At 37.3% G+C, this 22,686-nt stretch overlaps 1 protein-coding gene across 3 annotated transcripts in view; it reads left to right on the forward strand.

Moving 5' to 3' along the window:
* LOC106464315 (SH3 domain-containing kinase-binding protein 1-like) overlaps positions 1 to 22,686 on the forward strand; it is a 98,454-nt gene that overhangs the window by 7,334 nt on the left and 68,434 nt on the right. For 2 of the 3 annotated variants that reach the window (XM_022392013.1, XM_022392014.1), the window contains exons 2-3: positions 2,217 to 2,285; positions 9,199 to 9,355. In XM_022392013.1, coding sequence (XP_022247721.1) covers positions 2,274 to 2,285; positions 9,199 to 9,355 — 169 coding nt within the window. In that variant the 5' untranslated portion in view covers positions 2,217 to 2,273. The remainder of the gene's footprint in view (positions 1 to 2,216; positions 2,286 to 9,198; positions 9,356 to 22,686) is intronic. The other variant, XM_013924446.2, reaches the window with a different exon arrangement.

Here is a 22,686-nt window from a genome sequence, read left to right on the forward strand (position 1 = left end):
CATCTAGACACTGATGTCAAATTAGCCAGCAGCTATTGAAAATCAGTTAAGGGTTAGGAGTTGAGTGCTTACACCCACAATGTCTCAACTCCACAAACATGAAAGGATTAATGAAGTTTGGAGTAATTTATTATTTTGTAATGTGCATGAGTCACATATTTTGAATCAACCTCAGAACTTATTTTTTAAAGTTCTGGTATGTGGTCAACGCAAGCTTGCTCTAGCTATTTATTGTTACAGACCCTTCTCCTTTGTTATCACTTAAATCTTCCCATAGGTGAGGTCACTGTAGAATATGTAGGTTAATATAATATACAGTTTCATCATTTGAAATTATTATTTTTCATTTCATTAGGTACTTGTGCAACAAATTATTACAAGTCAGAAAAGAATATTAAAAATGTGTGTTGTGAATGGGCATGTGTGTGTATGAGTACTTATTGTCCATAAAACTATATGAAACAAGTTTAGTTTTGCTTGTTTTTGAAATTCTGTGGGTAATACATTATTGAATTTAAAACAGCATGTTCAGTTCAGGCTCATAAAAAAAATAGTAAAGTTTGCTTGTAACTGAACACTGTAGCTGAAAGCTACTTAGTACATTCATATTTTTGGATATTCCACCTTTCCATTTGCAAAAATTAAACTGTTCTCAGTATTTGAATACTTTAAACCACTTCATTCATCTAGAATAAGTTTGTATTGCTAATTATTAGTATTAGTCCACAGAAGAGAATAGTACTTGAATATTAGAATGAAGTTCATGGCAGGACTGAGTCCCCTTTTCTCCACTAGTCAGATAGCAAGAACATCCTTCCTTTTCAGACTAAGGAATGTTAAAAATTTCCTTCCATTTATAAAACATCATAAAATCTAAGGACTACAAGGAGTCTGTTAGTCTATCTACTAACTACACTTTAAAAACATTTAAAGCCAGCCCTTGTCATTCAAATGTTTATCAATCCTTCTCTTAAATTCACTGCATCCACCACATTTGAAGATAACCCATTTCAAAGGCCACCATCCTGATCAAGGATCAAGCCAGACTCCCTAAGCAGGGAAAATCACCTCTTGGAGTCCTCCCTTTAGGTATCAACTGGGAGAATTTTTGAAAATAGGGAGATTTCACATTTCTGTATCAAATGCAGTCAAACCATGCAAATACTGTTAAATAAAGGAAATGTTTATTTAGGAGTTAATCATATTCATTATATAGACACACACACATGCAGTTTGAAGCATTAAATAATTTTGATTTTATTCTTATTAATTTAAAAACTTAATTGAGTCACTGTTTCCTATCACTGTAATTACCATTGTAATAAGTTTCTGCAGTAAATGGAAAGGTCAATCTTAGATCACACATTTTGACAGATCAAAACTACACTGGGGGACTTTACAAGTATGTGGTCAAATGGTATTGTTGTGATTCCACTTTTTTGAACCACCTTTCTCACGCACTTTTCTATTGCTGTCAAGATGTAGCTGGGAACTTATGAACTTTTGGTTTGTAAAAATATATCGATTTCAGATCCTTGTTTTTATCTTGTTAATGGAATCACAAGATAAGTCTAGCTTCATCACAGTGACTATTCTGGATCAAAGGATTTTCTTTTTTAGCTATAATCTTTACTTTGTGGATGAAGGCATTGGCCTGTGTTGGTTTGGATGTCATTTCATGCCCAATTATTGTCGTAAATATTCTACTATATGAGTTTTCCACTTCCATGGATAGAATTGAGGGCTTCCTCTTGGAAATGTTGTATACTTGAGCTCTGGATTGGTTAACATTCTCAAGAGACAAGCATCTTTCTATGGAAAGTGCTTTAACAGGTTTTCCTCCACTAATAAGTCTATATATGGTGAACAATGCACTGTTGAATGATTGAAAATTTTCCATGAACCAAATATATTAGTACTGAATGTGTCATTCGTGGAACCACAATTTGCATTTGTAGCAGCACACTATATTAATCTATACAAATTGTTCTTACAAAATACTATTAAACCTGTGTACAAAGCAAGAAAAGAAATAACACTGAACTTGCAATGTTTGCCAAAAATGTTTTTAGAGTGACTGCTTTTAGGTCAGAGAAATAATAATTTTCTAGCTTGATATAATCTTCACAAATTGTTCTTATTAACATAATTTGGTTTCTATTGTCTATGTCCATGGCAATTTGTTTTATTCATTGGTCTGATGATTATTTTTATAGTTTGTGCTAAAAGTAAAAATCATTCAAGCATGGAAGGAGACTCACCTGCTAATACTAATGTTAAAAGAGGTAAGAAGAGTTTGTATTATTTAAGTTGAACAATACTACAATATTTCCTACATAGGTTTTCCTTTAAATAGACATACTTAATACGTAGTGTTTTTCTCAATTCTAAAAGTCATCATTTTATTTATATATATAATATTTTATGCTTTTAGAAAATATCATTATCTAGGACAAAATGACTCCTGAATACAAATTGAATATTAGTTTTTAATAAATATCCTTAATAAACTGTAATAACATAAGTGTGCATAAATAAAAAAAAATTCTGAACAAGATAGCTTCACTAACCTGAAAGGAAACATACATACTTTCTCCAGTGGATATAATAATGAATAACTTTTAAGTCTTTTTAGTTTGCATAATTTCAGAGTATTTTGAAAGCTACCATTGTTTTGTTTCTTATAAGAAACAATCTTGTAGTGTTCCTGTGAAATTTTACATGTTTTTATAATAAAATTTACATAACATTTAATAAGAAAGTTAAAGCTACAAGTGTGAGCATTTTTCAAATGAAAAGGACAAATTTATGCATCATTACCAATATACATGTACATGTATACATGCTTCAGAACTAACAAAGTTTTCAAAATGGTATTTAGCAAGTTCATCTAACTGATGTGCAGTTTTAAAAACTGTATACTGTCTCTCTTCTAAATTGATAATGCTTCCCCGTAACATGCACATGACATTATAATACTTAATGTACTGTTTCTTAACAGTTATCATTTAGGAGCATTTATTGTATACTTCTGGTTTAATATCAGCAAGAAATACAGTAATATTGAAAAATTTTATAACCCAAAAAATGTGTTAACCTAAACATTTCTTTTATCATCAGAATAGCTTTAGTATGTGAAGCATACTAAGCCTTTCTTTTCCTTTTAGTTTAGACAAGTTTGAAAGTGGAAAATATTCTGGAATGTAGTGAACTTGCAGTTGTTCTAGTTACTTATTGTTATAGGAAGTTCCCTTTAGTGTCACTTAAATTTTCCCATGGAAGAGGTTCATGTCAAATATGTAGATTAGTTCATTATATTGTTTTAGTAGTGGCTTTAACTATGTGGTAAGTTTATAATTTTTCATCCCACATGGAGACCATATTTTTTCCTGATTTTTCAAATATAATACTATATAATGTTTCCTGATATTATCCATAAAACCTACAGTTCCTGTTCTTTCTTATAAGGTAGGGATGGGTGATATACCAATTGAATTGTTAAAATTGTAATTTTTTTTTCTTGCTGTTATTAACATTTAATTATAAATGCTGTGAGAAATTAGGTTAGCCTTATATCTTCCTTCAGATCCAGGCATCTGTTGGTATATAACCATTACATATAATATCATAGCATTACACAATTATTACATTACACACACAAATTCTGTACTCACATTTGGCAAAATTGTTTTCTCTATGCATAAACTACAGTGTATGATGTAATGCAAGAGTCACATGATATTAGATGTACAAGATGTTTATTGTTGAAAGGTTTGTGATGTATAGTTACATTAATTATTGGAAACATGACAAGTGTATACTAAGCTGTAGTATATAAATACTTATTACAATACAGTACATTACTTCTGCTCACATAAATAGCTATTCTTGTTCAGTGCTACCTTCTATATGCAAATTTATTTTTGCATGCCACAAGCCTTGAGCTCCCATGTACCCCAATATCAATGTGATTCACCTGTGTTTCGCATGCAAATCATCATGCAACAATTCTCCTCCAATAGGAATGCAGCACACCTTCCTGAGGCACGTGACTCCTTCTAATTGATTCTGCCTAACAGTCACTTATCTTTATTGCTCTTCACTTTTTTTGGTTTTCACCGAAGTTTATGTTTCCACTTCAAAAATGTTTTCATTTACTTCCAGTACAGTTACCTAGGCTTCAGGTGGTGGTACTTGACTGAGGAATTGTCAGCTTTAGTACATTGGGAGATTGATTGTAATATGAGTTGATCCACACGTTTGGGTCCGCTGACTTTGGACAGATAAACTGTTATACTGTTATAGTTTTTGAATATTTTGATATTAATATTATTATTTGTAGTCATTTGGTTTCAATAACATATGTTTAGTTAATTTGTACCTACTTCTTGTAAGGTTAGGGTGTTTTGATTAACATATAGTGATATCCTTTTGTACTACAATGTTAGTTTAGACTTACCATGTGTCTTTGTAATTTTAGGCTTACCTGTCACTCATCTTACTGGTAAATTGAAAATTAGTTTAAATATGTTTTCTTCAACAAATACCATCTACTAAATTGTTTATTGTCAATATATACTTAATTTTAAATATAACACCTTTTTCACTTTCATAATTAATTATATTTTATACTTCTTACAATTAATTTCGTTTTTGAGGACCCCTGGGTCTGGGGTCTTCCCAACCTTCTCCCACTATTGCTCACCTTCCTCCTCAAACTGCCAAATTCATTCTGGATGATATCTATTTTGACAATTTTCCTCCACCTGATTATGAATTGGCCTTTCAAGGCCTCTACTGTGGAGTCTGCTAGGGATACCTCAGCCCTTTCTATACACGTTTCACAATTGTTGTTGTTCTTTTCCCTCCTTTTCAAGACATTTTATTTTTAGTTCATGCTGGTCCTTTTTGTCTTACTTTTGAGAGATAGTGCTGCCATGCCTCACCATCCACGGGCTTTGGTTGATTTTGCCTTAGCTTACCATCAGGCAGAGTGTTTTTTGTTTTCTTGCTTCTCTGCACTTTGTGTATCTGTTACCTGTATGGGAGGCAGAATCTGTTAATCTTATTCCTCTCTCTCTAGCCAAATTTTCCAGCTTTCCTCTTCCCCTAACACCTCTCCTATTGGTATTAGCCACCCACAATATACTTCCTTTCTGAGGTGTTCTATCTATTTATTGGAGATTTTCATAGGATACCTTCTCCTTCTCACCTCCATGTTGGGGTGATTGCCATCTTTGGCTCTTTCCCTACAGATGTAGCTTCTTTGCTTTTGGGATAGGACACTGTCTTGTTCCAAATTCATTTCCCTTCCACTTCTAATTGGGACTTATGGACTGCCCTCTTCCTCCACTGGCCCATTTTTTTGGGGGGAATTACTTCTGTGACTTTAGCATCATGTGGGGTATCTGTATTGCTACATTTGATTTTTTTCTTTTTTGATTGCTCATTTTTCTCTAGCCATTGCATTTTTTATTCATGTTCAATGTCCAGCACTTTCCCGTCATTTACCTATCCTACATCTAAACGTTCCTCTGTTAGTCATGTATTCTTGATACAGATTGGAGTTCTGTGATTGATCTGTTCCACCTCATTCACTTCCTGATTCTTTCCCTTTTTCCTATATTGTCCTTTGTCACATTATGGTGTGTTTTTTCTCCAGGACTGAGAATGCCCACAGTCGATGTTTTGTATTCTTATGTTCACGTTTCTATTTTTCATTGCTCGTGGTGGTGTCTTAAATTTGTTCACCATGGGCTTTGGTACTACTTTTGTGCCTTGCCCTTTGAGCTTGTTTCAGATCTGTATGTTTTTGCCTCCGGTTCCTCATCCACATGCCTTGGCTGTTGATGCATTCAGACAGGATTGGGACCTACTTATACAAATATTTTCTTGTCCCATTCCTCATCCTCCCTGGGTGATTTTGTTCATCCTTGCCATTCTGTGTCAAGTCTGTCTGATTGCTCCTTCTTGGCTGACACAGATCTGGTTTTCTCAGATGCTTCAGCTTGATCTGCCTTTCTGTTCTGGATCAATTTTCCTATTCTCCACTTTGGTAGCTCATGGAGTGTGTTCTTCCTTATCTTCAATTTTGTTTCCTTCTATCTCCCACTTTTAATCCTAGTTGGATCCAGTTGGCCTTCTATGTTCCATACCATGTTGCTTCTTTGCCTTCAAGGCTTCTTTCTGTTGGTTCCTTTTCCTGCTGTTTCATTTCCTGGCACCACTCTTCTGTTTGTGACTTTTTCCTTCCTCCCTTGCCCTTTGGATTTGGCTTTTGATTCGATTGGCCTTTTCTTTCTTGTCTCCTTTTTTCCTATAATCAATTCCTGGTGTCTTCACTCTGATTATGCACCTTACCTTTTACCTGCATCTCACCCTCATTGTACATTGGAGGTGTTTCTTCTGTTGAGCACTGGGACTACATCTATGTTTATCTCCCATTATCTGCTTCAGGTAGCTGTTTCTTCATCGTTGGGGTACCGTCTTCCACCTGTCACCATCCTTCACTCTTCAGTGAGATTGTAACTGGGTAAGATACCTTTTTGTATATATAACTCTTATTTTTCAGGGGCTTATCACTTTTATCTTTGTGGATCCCACTCTGTGGTGAGTGGTGCCTGTCCAGGTATTCTTAAACTAGTCAATACGGCACTGTCAGCCCATGATGAATAAACAGTTATAATTTCCATGGAGTGTTCCATAACACTGCTCGTATATTTTCCTCGCAATATATTTGCTTCATTCACATCCCTGTTCTTGACCACACAAACATATGGATTTAATGGGTAAAGCAAAAGTGGATAGCTGCCCATTCCTTAGATTGAATAAATCAGGAGTGGTCTGCTTTTCAAAATAGGGTTTTTGTGGTCTCCCATTGCACTGTTTCTGGTGTTGACCTTCCTCCAGTCTCTTCACCTCATTTTCTCCCCCCCCCTTTTTTTCTTCTAGTGGAATATTGGAGTTTACCAATTTACAGTTCTAAGCTGTTGGTATGATATACAATGCAACCTATAATAAATCCATTCAGTTGGGAGTAGGGTAGTGGTGTTCTGCTGGTGTAGTTGGCAAGATGTCCTCCAATCTGAAGCTCCATTTCTGAATGGTTTATCTGAGAGGTTGTTGTAGCTTTGGAGTGAGCAGTCAAAATTACAGTTTACCCCTTTGATTGGGATCTCTCATCCTAACCCCACATGGATGTTGATTCCCAGTGGCTGGGTTTTGGATTCAGAGTTGAACCAATCAACATAAGTCCTCACACATGTATTATAGGTGTGTCTGTTTCCTCACTCATTTATACTCTTGTTCTCTCCACCTGTGTTGTGGGTCATGGTGGTGAAACTTGCATATTAATATGGTTCTTCCTCTTATGCTGTACCTCAATGATTCTCTTATACCGAGGATGTTATTGTGCTGGGGGCCATTCCTGTCAGATTGGTTTTGAGTGAGATAGTTTACATTACAGAGACATCTTTCCAATACCAATTGTCTGGTTTCTGGGATCAGTCAAACAATTTATCACATTGCTATCATATGTTCCATTCATAGATCGGGAGGTATGAGATTCCCTCAAGTCTACTGAACTTAGGTGAAAATGGTATGATCATATTTCCTACCCCCACATGGATGTCAGTTCCCAGTGACTAGGTTTTGGATTGCCACTGGTATGATCCTCTTTCCTACCCCCACATGGATGTCTGTTCTCGGTAGCTGGGTTTTGGATTGTAGTTGATTTGCTGGCAGTATGATCTTCTTTCCTACCTCCACATGGATGTCAGTTCCTGGTGGCTGGGTTTTCGATTGTAGTTGAGTTACAGATGGTATGATCCTTATCCTACCCCCATGAGGATGTCAGTTCCTGGTGGCTGGGTTTTGGATGCAGTTGGCTTGCTGTATACAGTCCGTTGCATCCTAGCCACTCTACACCTAGAGCCACATCCTTTTATTCTCACCCACATTGATGTACTCTATGGGATTGAGATTCCAATATTGTGTGGTTCGGATTCCTATCCAACTATTGTTTCCCCTTTTGGACGTGCTCCTCTCAATTTCCACCCATGTCTGCAACACCTCTTTCCACACTGGTAAAGAAGTGGTGCAATCTCTCACGTATGATCCTCTACTGTGAGGATCTACTCATTTTGGATGTTTTTCAGATGCTTCCAAAGAATGTTTCCAAAGGAGGTAATGTACCATATCGGAAGTTATAATTTTCCTATACTGAAATTGTATTTCTGATAAGTATTTACCTCTTTCGCACTTCCCATCCTTCCTCCCCACTGAAAACCAGTGCTTCCATTTTCTGCCAAAACTCAAAGTGATAGTTTGGTAGAATGGAATAGAGGGAGTCACATGCATCAGGAGGGTGTGTTGTTGCATTTCTGTTGGTGGAGGGTTGTTGCATGATGATTTGCATGTGAGATGCAGTTGAACCACATTGATCTTGGTGTACGTGGGAGCTCAAGGCTTGTGGCATGAAAAAAAAAAAGTTTGCATATAGAGTTCAGCACTGAACGAGAATAGCTATTTGTATGACAGGAGGTAAGTACCTATCAGGAAAACATTAAATTATAACTTCAGAAACATTTCTTACCTGTTTGCACCACTATGTGCTATTTCCTTGTACACAACTGCAGGGAAATTTCCTGCATATGTCACAAACCTTGAACAAATTCCCACCCCTGAACAATTGTATGTGTGTTACACTAGCATATGGTACAGTCATCATAACACTGTAGTCCTTCACCTATAGGAAGGTGACACAACCCTGTGAGCATTAACACATGATCATAGGCTCATTCTTTCCTCAGATATTCTGTGTTCAGATGTGTTTTTTCCTATGGTTTTTGAGATTCTAGTTGCTTTGATCAACTGCCTTTTTTTCTTTAAGTGCTACATTACTTTTGGCCTCATTGTACTTTCATTTTCTTTAGCCATCACACTGGGAGTACCTTATCTGTATATGGTTTTCCCTTGAGCTCAATTAGTTGAGCAAATGCCTGTCATGTGACAGGTCTCAGATTTCGTTCCATGATGAGAAAGTATTAATATTGGATGAATTTAACTAGCACTATTTTCTGAAGCTGTGATAAACTATTGTATAACAATAAGTTAACTGTTAATGTTTTACCACATAATGCTAACATTGTTGTACATTGAGTGGTTGGTTTCTTTCTGCCTCTTTTTTCTCCATTTCAGGTCCCTCATCATTCTGTTTCATTGCCTTCTGTGGAACCTGCCTTGCCCATGGATGATTTTACCCAGTTTTTTCACCATCAGCCTTTGCTTCTGGCTCTTCTATCCCTGATGAGGAACAGATACTCTTCCTCATCTGTTTCCTATGCACATAAATCGAGTATGTGATGTTCTATTTCTTTCACCTGTTTAGCATACTGATGCTTCGGTTGCTTTATTTTGTGGACCTCCTTCTGTTTCAACTCCTTGTCCTTCTCATGACCCTTTTATATTTCTTTAACCCTAATTTCTTGTATGCCTTCTGTCTGCTTGGGCACTCCTTTTTCACCCTTCTTGTCTCTTTCTTTCCTGCAATATGCTCATCTGTATCTTATCTTTAGTTGACTCTTTTGCTCTATTTCCATCCTTCACACTGATGCTCTTCATTTCAACCCTAACATTTTTAATGGGAATACCCATTCTTATTTGTTTGTTACATTGGCTTCTATTACTTCTTCCTCTACTGTCTCTTTTTTTAATTTGATATCTCTGTTCTTGGGATCTCCTCAGCCTGGAGGATACTTTCCTTTCATGTGTCTTCATTCCTTCTTCTTATCACCTTGACTAAATCAATTCCTTGGAATCTTGGGCTGGGGTTGCTCATCACCAATCTTACTTTAATTCTCTGGTTTCCTGACTCACTAGTCCACAGATAATTACATTAGCTACCTAACCTCAAGAGTCCTATGGGGCTACCCCGTTTCCTTGTTGCTTGTACTTGCCATTCCATCTCCCACAGGGCAGGCTGTCATAACCTATTAATGGAACTTTATCTTGAGGGTGATTCTTGGCTCTGGAACCATTGGTGCCCATCTCTTTCTGCATGCATACTACTAGTCTCCCTTCATCAGTGACCCATGCGATATGCAAGTTCTTCCTTATGATGTGTTCTTGCATTTTCATAGCCCATCATCTCTTTCTACTCATCCTATCCCCTGTCCTCTTCCCTCTGATCCTCAGCATTTATCATTTTCTTCAGTTTTTTTTTAATTTTAATTCTCATTCAGGATTGAGGGAGAGGTGGTTCTTGACACCTTTACCCACTCTTGGGAGTCTGGTCTCAACAGGAGCAGTCTCTGCTTATCAACATTCTGGTGATGTCTGCAGCTTTTTGGGCTTGTTAAAGTCTTTGGTCATACTTGTCAGGTCATCTCATGGTGATCCATTTCCACAATGCTGTGGTCATTTCTTACATCAACTGTTAGGGAGGCACCCAATCTTGGAACTTATGCTTTACCTGGCTTTCTGATGAAGCCTGTCTATTTCAACTCTACCAGTTACCAAGTGGCATTATCCATAAGTTTTACCTCTTACTCGGCACTAATTCCTTTCTTTCACCTATTTCCTCTGACTTCTTCAGAGCCTTTTTTGCCCATCGTTCCCCTTGATCAGTCCCTATTTCCATTTTGGTCCCTTGTATGGATCTTCTGGTGCTTATATGCCCACCCCTCATTTGTACCATTGACTTCCTGTTCTTTTATATCTTTTGTCCCTGAAGACCTTATTTCCTCCTTCTACTCACTTGTGGCCATCATTTAAACATTCATGCCTTAGACATGTCCTGTACTTGATATTATAAAGACCTTTCTTTCAAAAACTAGGGCTACCTGGGAAGTTTATGTTTTTTTTCCAACTCTTTCTCTTCTGTTTCCTCATTATACAATTGTTCTGATCTAATTTCTCTTTTATGTCCAGTTAGGGTTGTCCATTGCTATCCCACTTAGACAATTCCCTCTTGTAGAAACTGCCATTGCCTGTTTTTAAAATGGCTTACCTCTTTCCATTTTAACTGATTAGGTTTGTAAACTCATCCATCTTGACATATTCTCCTGGGCAAATTCAAAAGAATGCTATTTACCATCTCATCTCACACAATTTGGCATATAATGGCCTCCTTTCAGTGCTGACCTTTGAAGAAGGTATTGTCGGATGTTATGTGGCCTATACCTAAAACATCCTTTTCAACTTGTTTATTTCTCTGTATGGTTTCTTTTGCCTTTGGCTTTCACCTCCCTTTGCATTTTACAATCACCCAGAGGCTCTTGGGAGATGTGTTTTACTTGTTCATTTTTAATTTCTAGTTCCATCGCCGATGTTGTATGATGTCTGTGTCCCTAATGCAATTCATGACACCAACTGGTGTGTGCAGAATTTTTTTCACATAATTAAAAAACAACAACACATAGCATGTGTGAAAACCAATCACTTAATTCTGTTTCGTGTTATCATATTACACTAGGTTGTTGGCATTGCCTAACAGGTAATGTGTATCTAATATCTGCATCAAGAGTGGGATAAGAGAATTGTTAATTCCACCCACCCCTGCTCAGTGCCTACCACTGAGTTGAAGGTTTTCTGCAAAACTGTTTTAGCATTGTATCACAATATATGATCTACCTAGTCATTTCCACACTTTTCTAAGAAAAAGAAAAAGTGCATCCGGTGTAGCCCTGCCCTATCTTTAGTTGTGGTAATTCATTGTACTGTCTTTCAGTGGAGACCTAATAACAGAAGATTGTGTCTAATGACAATGGTCCACACACACACTCCTGTGTTCTCCCCCCCCCCCTTCCATGCAAGATCCCTTGCCATTCTTGTTATGGAGCAAGGAGACCCTTCTCTGGTCCTAAGTCACTGAGGAAGTTGATATAGAGAGTTTCTTCTGTGGTTGGTGCCTTCTCTCCTGTAAAAGACTGAGTGTTCCCACCTCTCATTTGAGATGTAGGGCTGGAAGTGTAGTACAGAACACCCCTGCTAGAGAATATACCTAGCTATTCCTGATGGGTATGGTATCAAGCCAGATGGGTCTGGACTTTGCTTTGGGACACAAATGTTGTATACTACTTTCTATACTTGTCATTATATTAATTATCTAAAACAATTAACAATAATGAAAAGAAACAACTAAGCAATTCTTGGTGGATATGCCTGGCCAGATGGGACTTAAATTTGACCAGAACAAAAGTGCCTAAAGCCTTACCCACATTATGCATTCATATTTCCATGCAACTTGGCAACAAGCACACACCAACACTGGATTCTTTTTGTGCCTTCCTTGACTCTGCTGTCAATGGCAAATGAAGAAAAATAAAACGAAAATAAAATTACTTAAGAGAAACTACTATGTTATCATATTATACTTGTGACAATTCTAATATTGGGAAGATACTGATTTTAAATGATCTGAAAAGGATACTGCTAATCATTCTATTGCCTTAGATTTTGATTTATTGGACTTGTTTGATCATGACACTTCATTCCAGTTTACTGCAGGGACTTGAAGATGATTGCATGTGTTTTTGTAATGTAGTAAGTGTGTAATGATATGATAATATATGTAATGACTATGTGCCAACACATGCCTGCATCTGAGGGAAGAAATAATACTAACTCAATTCCTAACATATTCTGTCCCACAAAGAAATATAGTTCCTCCTCGGACAGGAGTTACACATCTAACCAACCAGAATGGAAATGGTGCATCCATTGATGAGAGGACCATTCAGTTGTGATTCAAGGGTAGTTATGAGAACAAAGATAACCACCATCATTATTTAGATGGAGCAATTGATTGAAGATGATTGTATGTTAGCAACATACAAAATAAAACTACTATTTCATCCAAGTGAGAAAGAGACAATAAATGAGTTTAATCTTGCACAATCATCTTCAGGGTCTGCATCAAACTGGAAGAGTTTCACAATTAGAATATATTTGATGAAACAAAATCTGAAGCAACAAATTGATTAACAATATCCTTTATGACTAGACAAAATTATGCAAAATATAGTTACTTCACAACATTGTGAAAGAAGAGTATAAAAATACAAAAATATTTTAGCAACATAAAACAGATTGTTCCACATTGTTACAAAAATAAACAACTTAAACTTTTGTGTCACTATCATCTCTTGAATAATTACATCAACTCCAACTATCAAGAAGTGTGCTCCAAACAGTGCATTCAGTGATGAATGCGATGAAGTAACTGCACATCTCACAATGAGTTGAATTGCTTTGATGTCATTATGAGAAAAAGGAATAGAAGAAAGATGATTCTTCAGGGATAAATATCAAGACATGAACCACTAGAAGAATGTATTAGAAGAACTACAAATCTTTGTAGACAAGTTTAATTTAAAGACAGCACAGACAATAGACGGTGCTTGAGAGGGAACATAAGGTGCTAGTGTGATGATTTAGTTCTGTAACATGATGATTAGGTCATCTACAGTAGCCTCAACTACTTCAATAAGGAACTGTTTATTAACATAGAAAGATGATTTACACTAGACAATTCATGAACACTAGACGAGTGAAATAAACATACTCAATGATTGATTCAATCAGGCATTGGTAGATCCCCATCTACATGGTATTGCCTGTATAAGCAGTACTAATTTAAACTACTTTTTATTACTTTTTTTTTAAGTTGGCAGTGAAGTGTTTATATACTGCAGATCAGCATTAGAGCTGGATGGTTTAATTAAGTAACTGATGTGCTTGATTACCTGTGAACATCATTTACATCATTTAATGTCACTTAGTGATTTTGATTATTTTAATTGTTACAAAAATAATCAACTAATCAAAATTGGTGTTTCTGATTATTCCAGTGATTGATTAATCAAAATTATGATTGAATCAATTGCGACAAAAATAATCATTTAGCCAAACTTTTGGTTTCCAATTAGTATTATCTTTGATTATTCCAACTATCCAAATAATTATTACCACCATCTTGCATACCCTGTCTTTGTTATGGCAAAGCTGTTAAGGGTATCTATCACTAATTTTGAAATGCAGACTAATTTGTTTGTTTTGAATTTTGCTCAAAGCTACGCTAGAGCTATCTGCACTAGCCATCCCTAATTTAGCAATGAAAGACTAGAGGGAAGGCAGCTAGTCATCACCACCCACCACCAACTCTTGGGCTACTCTTTTACTAACAAATAGTGGGATTGACTGTCACATTATAATGCCCCATGGCTGAAAGGGTGAGCATGTTTGGTGGGACAGGGAATCAAACCTGTGACCCTCAGGTTGTGAGTCAAGCACCCTAACCACCTGGCCATGCCGGCCTTGCAGACTAATGGGAAGGCAACTTACTGTCAGCACACACTGCCAACATTTTTATTCTTTTGTTGGTTTTTTAACTGCTGACTAGAGGGAAGGCAACTTTCAGCACCTGTCATAAACTTTGTTTTTCTAATATAACACCTCATCTCTTCTCATATAATAACTTTTCTCGTTCAGTTCTGACCTCTATATGCACACATTTTTTTATCTCCAATAACCTTGATACTTTCACCTACTTCATGTGTTCAACATGGTACACTTGCATTGTAGCATGCAAATAATCATGCAACAACCTTTTGCCACTAGGAGTGGGACACACACTCTTGTCGCAGCTGGCTCCCTCCATACTGTAGAACCCAATTTTTACTCGTGTTTGCTTAGTATTTGGCTTTAACAGTTTAATTTGTTAAACAACTTTCTTAATTGATCCTAGTTTTTCTCAACATTTTTTATTTGTTTTTACAGTGAAACTAGATATTGTAAGTTGATATTTCATTATTCTTTCTCAGTTGAATATTAATTACTGAATTTCAGATCACAACAACTACTACTGTTATTAATATTGATACTGCACTTCAATCTGCAGTTTCTTAGACTTTGGATTTCACACTTTCTTCTTCCGAGGTATTGGTTTTTATGATATTGTGAGTTGGGGTCCATTATGTGACCTGCTGTGTCTCCTGATCATAAAGCAGATTTTCCTTTTTCTGGGGTACTTCTACAGGAAGACACTGATTTGGATAATCTTTTTTCTCCTCCTCCTTTTACCATGCAATCCCAAATTTCTACTGTGTAAACTCTCAAACCACTTTAGCCTTTCTAGATATGGGGTCACAGGTATGTTACCTTTTGTCTATATCCCCTCTGTCTAATGATTCATTTCTTTCCCTCCATAATTCTGCTAATTCCTTGGATTCGCTAGTTTATTTCTTCTACAAAGGTCAAGTACATTTGGACCTGTTTATTGCGCTATTATGTTCTGGGGTCTGCATGCCTCATCCCTCGGACACTTACAAATTAGTGTACCATCAAGCTGATTTTCTGTTTATGGACTCTCAGACCTTGGAGTTTTTGGTTCCAGTATGGGGATCTGTCCCTGATATCACTTTGAAATATTTCCCATGCCCGAATTTTCTATCTCCATTTGATCCCAATCAACATCTGCATATCTCTCCTCTATCCATCTCATATTTGTGGCTATCCACGGTTCCCCTCAGGGATTGTCAGAGGATACTTGCTCCCTCATGTGTTCCACGTTGCCATGCTTATTTTTCTCAGCTCATTCCCTACATCCTTGGCTCCTCTGTTTTTGGGACATCCTGGGTGGGCACATACTTTTAGCTAATGTGCACCTACCAACATCTTATTTCCAGGTCCTTCTTATGACTCAATTTTTATGCTGAGTGTTTTTTGGAGATTTTCCTCACTCATTGGAGTTCATTGGTCATCAACATTCCTTCTTTCTTCCTTGGTCTCTTGTATTCCACAGCATTCACCTGCCCCCATTTCTGTTTTCTCTCCCTCCCCTTCTATCCCATATTCTGTTCCAATCTCCTCGGTCTTGGTGGCTATTCGTCAAATTACTCATCACCAGATTCCCTACTGCCAATGATACCAATAACTATACTCTAGGTTCTGGCAAGTTTGAAGCACATTTAGCCAGGTTTATGAATCTTTGATGTGATTTCACTGTGACTCCTTAGGTACTTCAAGGGTTATCTGAAGGACTTTCCATTTGTTTGGTCACTCTACCTCCCTGACTCTCATTTCCCATTTTCTTCCCTTCTCCTTAGGATCCAGTTTTCTTATCAGTGTCTCACCGAAATATTTTAGACTGTTCTTCTCAAGGATGCTACATTATCTCAGTTGGGCCCAGCCTTCTTCTCTTCAGTTGAAATAAGAGAAGATCTTGGTTATAAACTCTCAATCTCCTCCTTCTCTTACTACACACAAGGTTCTTTCTGTTTTTGAGTACTTGGGCTTCCATGAAAGCCCTCATTCCTTAGGATTGTGCTTGCTTGCACACCTTTTAGTGGGTGTTGCAAAATAAGTGGAATCTTGCTCAGGATCACCTGGACACAGTTCTTCTTCTCCCTCCCTCACTACACATCTGTTTGGCCTGATGACTCAAACAGGGTCAACACCATGTTGGGCATTCTTCTTCTGCCTCCACGTCTCGGATTGCATCATTTTACAAATGCTTCTCTGTCCGGTTGAGGAATAATTCTGCACTCTTTGTAAATCACAAGTCTTTGGTCAAGTCGAGTTTGCATGTCAGTATTCTGCAGTTTCTTGCCATTTGTTGAGCTTTGGATGATTTCTGACTTTTTGTATAGGACAAATTGATTATGATCCACTCTGACTGTTGTCTTCTCTATCAATCGACATTGGAGCACCCATGCATGTTTGCTTTGTTTTTGAATGTTAGAACTCCTATTTTGGGCTCATTCTCATCTTGCACATCTAGTAGGGTCTCATGTTTTAGGTTCTCTGAATCTTGTTGTGAATCAATTGTCTCATCTCAACAAGATTCTCCCTCTCCCTAGTTCCTCAGGTGTTTCATTGGTCATGTGCCCATGCATTAACCACCTAGCTGTGTTTCAAGCCAACCCTTTTTAGTACCTGTTTTCACATTTTTTGGCTTTGATAGTAGATGTCTTCAGTCAGGATTGGTCCATCCTCTATTTTTATGTCTGTCCTCCTTTCCTTCTCCTTCCTCAAGTTTTATCTATTCCCCATACTTTTCCAAGTCTAGTCCTTCACATTGCATCTTTCTGGCCTGCTCAATCATTGTTTTTGTCCTTATCCTCTTTCAATCTTCTCCTCCATTACCATTTCCTCTCTCCAGCTCCTTGTTTTGAAAGCCTTGGTTGTTTGTGTGGGTCATCCCCTCCATTAACACACTCCAGCTTCATGCATGGCGTTTGTTTGGATCCTTGTGAGGGCGGTTGGGTCTCTCCACATGTATAACATCCTTTTATTCCAATTCAGTCCATAATTTGTCCTTACCACTGTATCAGAGTAAATGGCACAATTTTCACCATTAGTTTCTAAGCCCTGGTTGCCTCCCTTCCTGTCCTAGTGAGCCGCATCTCTTTGACAGTTTTACCTGTCTGTTTCACAATGGTTTTTCTGTGGCTACCATTGCAGGGTATCTGGAAGCCTTATCCAATACCTTCAGTTTTTCCCTTTCTCATAATGTTTTGCTCTTCTGTCCTCTACCTTTTGTCTCCTTTATTCACCTCATCCTATACCCCTTCCAGTTTGAACCTTAAGTAGTTCTCCAGGCTCTTACTGAACCACCACTTGTCCTGGATGCCCTGTTTTTTGTTCCTTTTTGCCTGTGGTCATCATTGGTCAGATGTTATTTCACCCTCGATGTTTCACATATCCTTTTCCACTGCATCTATGTTTTTTCTGTATTCAGATCATTTTTTCCCCCAGAACATTGGTGACTCTGGAATGTGACATCACATTGACAACTATTTCCCTGCCTACCAGTTCCCCTTGCTATTCCCACTTCGATCCGGGTCGTCTTCTCTGTCCTGTTCATACTCTCCAGTGCTGTATTGCCTCACAACCTGGTTCAACTTTGTGTGTAAATGTTTGTATATTTCTTTATTTCCTTACAGTGACCCAATTTTGCATGTTGGACCCTACTCTGTGGTGAGTGGTGCCTGTCCATATATACTAATCCATAAATCTGCACTGTATGGGGTGTTCCACAGTAGGTTCATTCTCGCAGTGTTTTGCATCATAAATATGTCTGTCCCAGACCATACCAACTCAGGAACTATCATGAGTAAAGCATTGTTGGGATAGCTGTCCATCCCTATAATCTTGGTTGAATAAATTGGGAACAGCCTTCTTTTAAAAATACCCATTGCACTTTCTTCAGTGTCATTTTCTTCCGGACTTGCCACTGTGTTCCCCCACTCTTTGCCACTTACCAGCTCCTAGCTACTGGGGTAGAGGACCACAGAGACATCTTCCTAGGTGTGCTCACTCCCATTCAGTTGTGGGTAGGGTGGTGGTGTTCTGTTGGGGTAGAGGGTGCGGACCAGAAGAAAAATACCAGATGCTGCCTATTTATACACTGAATATCATCCACCAAAATGCAGTTCACCCCTTCAGCTGGGCACCCTCCTTCCTACCATCACCTGGATGTTGGTTCCCAGGGGTACTGGTGTTGGTTGGAGGTGGACCAACCACATAAATCCTCCTACCTTGGATTGGACGATTTATTCCCAATGCCACCTGGTTCTGGACTGGAATTAAACTACCATATTGCTGTATGCCTACCTACCATCATCCAGATGTTGGTTCCCAGTGGTACTGGTGTTGGTTGGAGGTGGACCAACCACATAAATCCTCCTACCTTGGATTGGAAGATTTATTCCCAATGCCACCTGGTTCTGGACTGGAATTAAACCACCACATTGCTGTATGCCTTCCTACCATCATCCAGATGTTGGTTCACTTCTCTAGCTGAAACTCCTCATCCTACCACTGCCTGTATGTCAGTTCCCAGTTGGTCTGGTGTTGGATTAGAGCTGGACCAGCCAACATAAGTCCTTACACATGTGGTTAGTAGGGAGCTATCGTCCTACCACAGACAAATTCCCAATGCTGCCAGATTTTGAATTTGAGTGAACCACTGCATTGCATTGTCCTATTGTCACCTGTGTGGCCTGGTGTTAGTTGTGTACTGGGTCTGCACACATGTGCCCTCACTAGGATGGCAGAACAAAAGTCATTTTACCTTCTGCTTCCTCGTCTTGAAGTGAAAATGGTAGAGACACTCCTACTGCAGACTGGACGATAAATATCAGGTTACAGTCTAGTGTGCTCTTGCTACTCTACACCATTTGGAATATCAAGTTGAGTATTTGATGTGCTCCTTTTCCACCCAAATTAGCAACATATTTTTACAACAGGCGAAGAGTATACCTGGTTCAGATGTGGTGCAATCTCCCACAGGTGTGTTCCTCTACCAAGGGATGTCAGACTCCCTGGATGTTCTTCAAACACTTTCAGAAGGGTGTTTATCTAGGTAAAGTTTGCACTGGTCCCTCCACCATCTCAATGTGGGATTCTAGCTATTATTTGAGAAAAGGTAAGGTATTGTATTGGAAGTTAAAATTTTCTTACACTGAAAATATATTTCTGATAGATACTTACCTCTTCTCACACTACCTCCCTATTTCTGATGCTTATTTTTTACTTTATCTCGAAGTGAAGATTGGGTTCTACAATATAGAGGGAGCCAGCTATGACAGGAGTGTGTCACACTTCTATTGGAGGAGGGTTATCACATGATTATTTGCATGCTACAATGCAATATACCACACTGAACATGTGTGGTAGGTGGCATTATTAAGGCTACTGCTGAGCAAAATATTTATGCATATAGAGGCCAGAAACTGAACAAGAAAAGCTATTAAGTGAGAGGGGCTAGTATCTATTGGAAATATATTTCCAGTGTAGGAAAAGTTTAACTTTTGGTTGTTGAACTGCTGACTAGATGGAAGGAATCTGGTTGGCAGCACCCACAACCAACTTTCTTTGCTTGTATGTACCATGGTTTGAGAAGCACTGTGCTAATTGATTAATTGGGCCATTTATTAATCAATTGCCAAATACCACTAATAGTTGTATGTGTAATATAATGTGTGTCTATAATGATATGATATCTGTAATTATTTGTCAACAGACACCTGCATTTGAAGAAAGTTATTTATGCTAAGTTGATTCCTCCCAATGTTTTAAGGTTATTCCTATCAAAAGTATAATTGAAAATTATAATTAAAAGAATCTGCCATTCATTTACCAAACTCACCAAATAATTTAAATGCTTTTCTAAAGCAGTAGCATCATCCTCGCAGCCACTAACAACCAGAAATTTAATATCATCAGCAAATGTAAATAATTTATTGACCATTCCTTCATCTATGTTCTTGATGTAAGTCAGAAAGAGCAAAGGTTCCAACACTGAGCCCTGGTGTACCCCAATTGTGGCATTAATCCAATATTACTAATCCCATTTTTATCAACCTTTTCCTTTCTTCCCTCCAGCCATTTATCTATACAATGAGCTAACTTATCTCCCATGCCTACAGACAATTTTTTTGCAAGCCCTTTATAGGGCACCTTGTTAAATATTTTCTGAAAATCCAGATAATCCTAATCCATACCATCTTGTACATAAGCAGTAACCTCTTCATAAAATGTCAAAAGATTAGTAATGCAAGATTTTCCCCTAATGAAATCATGCTAACTATCAAACAAAATTTTAAATTCTGTTAAGTTACTTAGTAAAGCATTTTTTTATCAGGTTTTCAAGAATTTCACAACTAATGATGTAATTACTGTTATAATTTTAATAACCTCCATTAAAAAGAGGAGTAACATTAACTAACTCCCAATCTTCTGGCACCTGCCCACTATTCAGGGACTTACACAAAATAGTAGGAAGTAACTCGCATATTCAGTCCATAACCCGTGGGGAAATATTATCTGGCCCATGAGCTTTATCATTTTTTAAACTTCCCAATTTTTCTTAGCAAGCTCAGAATTAGTGTTATCATCTTTCTCCATTTTTCAACATTTATTCAGTATCTCACATTAACCCCAAGGTTATGGGAACCCTTTTCTGCGCATGTCATGAGGTTTTACTGAGCTGCATTCATATATGTCAGGTTTGTTGTCATGTGATGCACAAGCATTCACAAATCTTAACTTTTGGTGTCTATAACTTGAATGGTACTACATGTACAGTATATTTCTATTTCTAGATAGAAACTTGGTTAATTGCTCTGTTTACACATTTTTCTTTCAAATTTCTTAGGGTCAATTCATCTCAGCTACAAGAAATAAATTTTACCAACTTCTGACAGATGTCATGCTAACCTTCTATACTTAGGCCTTGAGATTTAGAAGACACATGTACTTAGTTTACATCTTTATAACCAATTGGAAGCACTCATTTTGAACAACACAACCCTGTTGGTCTTCCTAAGTTATTGATGTGGGGAAGCCATTGTAGTATTGGAGAGTTTGAAATGTGATGATCAAGGTGATTTTCTAAACAGCAAATAAATATTTTAAACCTTCATATAGCTTAGTTAGAAAGCCAGATAAGTTAAAAGGGTTTTTTGTGGTATTAGTATAGGAAATTAAAATGTTTTGGTATTTTAAAATGCATATGTAAAACCTACAAAAATTAGTTTGTCAAAACTCCTCCATGTGTGAGATTCAGTAAGGGTTAGCAAGTAAAATGCAAGAGTACAAAAATATTTTGTTACATTTTAAGTACTAGAGATCATTGTTTTCTGTCTATAGAGTTTATATTTACTGTTTTGTGTTTTAAGAAAAATAACTGAAATTTTAGAAATTAGCAGTAAGTAGTAATAATATTTATACATATGCAACATATAGTAACCAAAATGTCACTGTAGGGGATAAGTGGTGTCCAAAACATCTCATTGTTTCCTTCAAAAGTACCTCCTACAGTCCATGAAAATAATAATGGCACCAGCCGTTATTTCATTACTTTATCTTCAGCGAGCTTCTAAGTTTGTTCAAAAATTCACAAACAAATCTTTAGTTAATATACTTAATTAAAAAGTCTTATTTTTATGTGTACAAAAGCCTTGTTGTATTTACCGATAGTCTGTGAAATTCTGTGAAGATACGCTTACGCTCTAAAAAGTTAGTGTGGTTAATCTCATGGTTACTTTGGTGGTTACACCTTAAGCACTTTGGACATATCCAATAACTTTAGGGTTAATTCAGTTGCCCAGTACACAACAGGTAATTCTTGTTGCATTCATCCAAAATTTGCTTTTTGGAAATTCGTAACCAAAATTTTTTATTCCTGGTGGCCTCATACAGTAAAATATCAAACTCAATCAAATGATGATCACTTGCACCAAGATGTTCTCCAGTCTCTACCCTCTCAACCATTTCTGCTTTAGAATTCACCATTAAATCTAAAAAAGCATTGTTCCTAGTAGATTTCCTGGCCAACTAGTAAAGAAAACCATCCTGAAAAGTTTCTGAAAACCTGTCTTCCTCATGGTTGGACGCTAATACTTCTCACCCCACATTGTTTGCCTGAAATCAAACTCCCTACTAACTATGACATTGTTACAGCTGAAACCTTAATCTCATTCTACAGTTGTTTATTAAAATTAGATAGTTTAATCTGGTGGTTTGTAATAAATTCCAACTAAAAGCCTTCACCCCCCCCCCATATCGACTAACAGAAATCCAAGTAGATTGAATTTAAAATTCCAAAACATACTTTTCTCCGCTGCCACTTATAGCTATTTGCCCATCTAAGCATTGGTCTAATTTTTCTCACTTGGTCCA

The sequence above is a fragment of the Limulus polyphemus genome, unplaced genomic scaffold (genome assembly GCF_000517525.1).
Source record: "Limulus polyphemus unplaced genomic scaffold, Limulus_polyphemus-2.1.2 Scaffold1618, whole genome shotgun sequence".
Taxonomy (NCBI): Eukaryota; Metazoa; Arthropoda; class Merostomata; order Xiphosura; family Limulidae; genus Limulus; species Limulus polyphemus.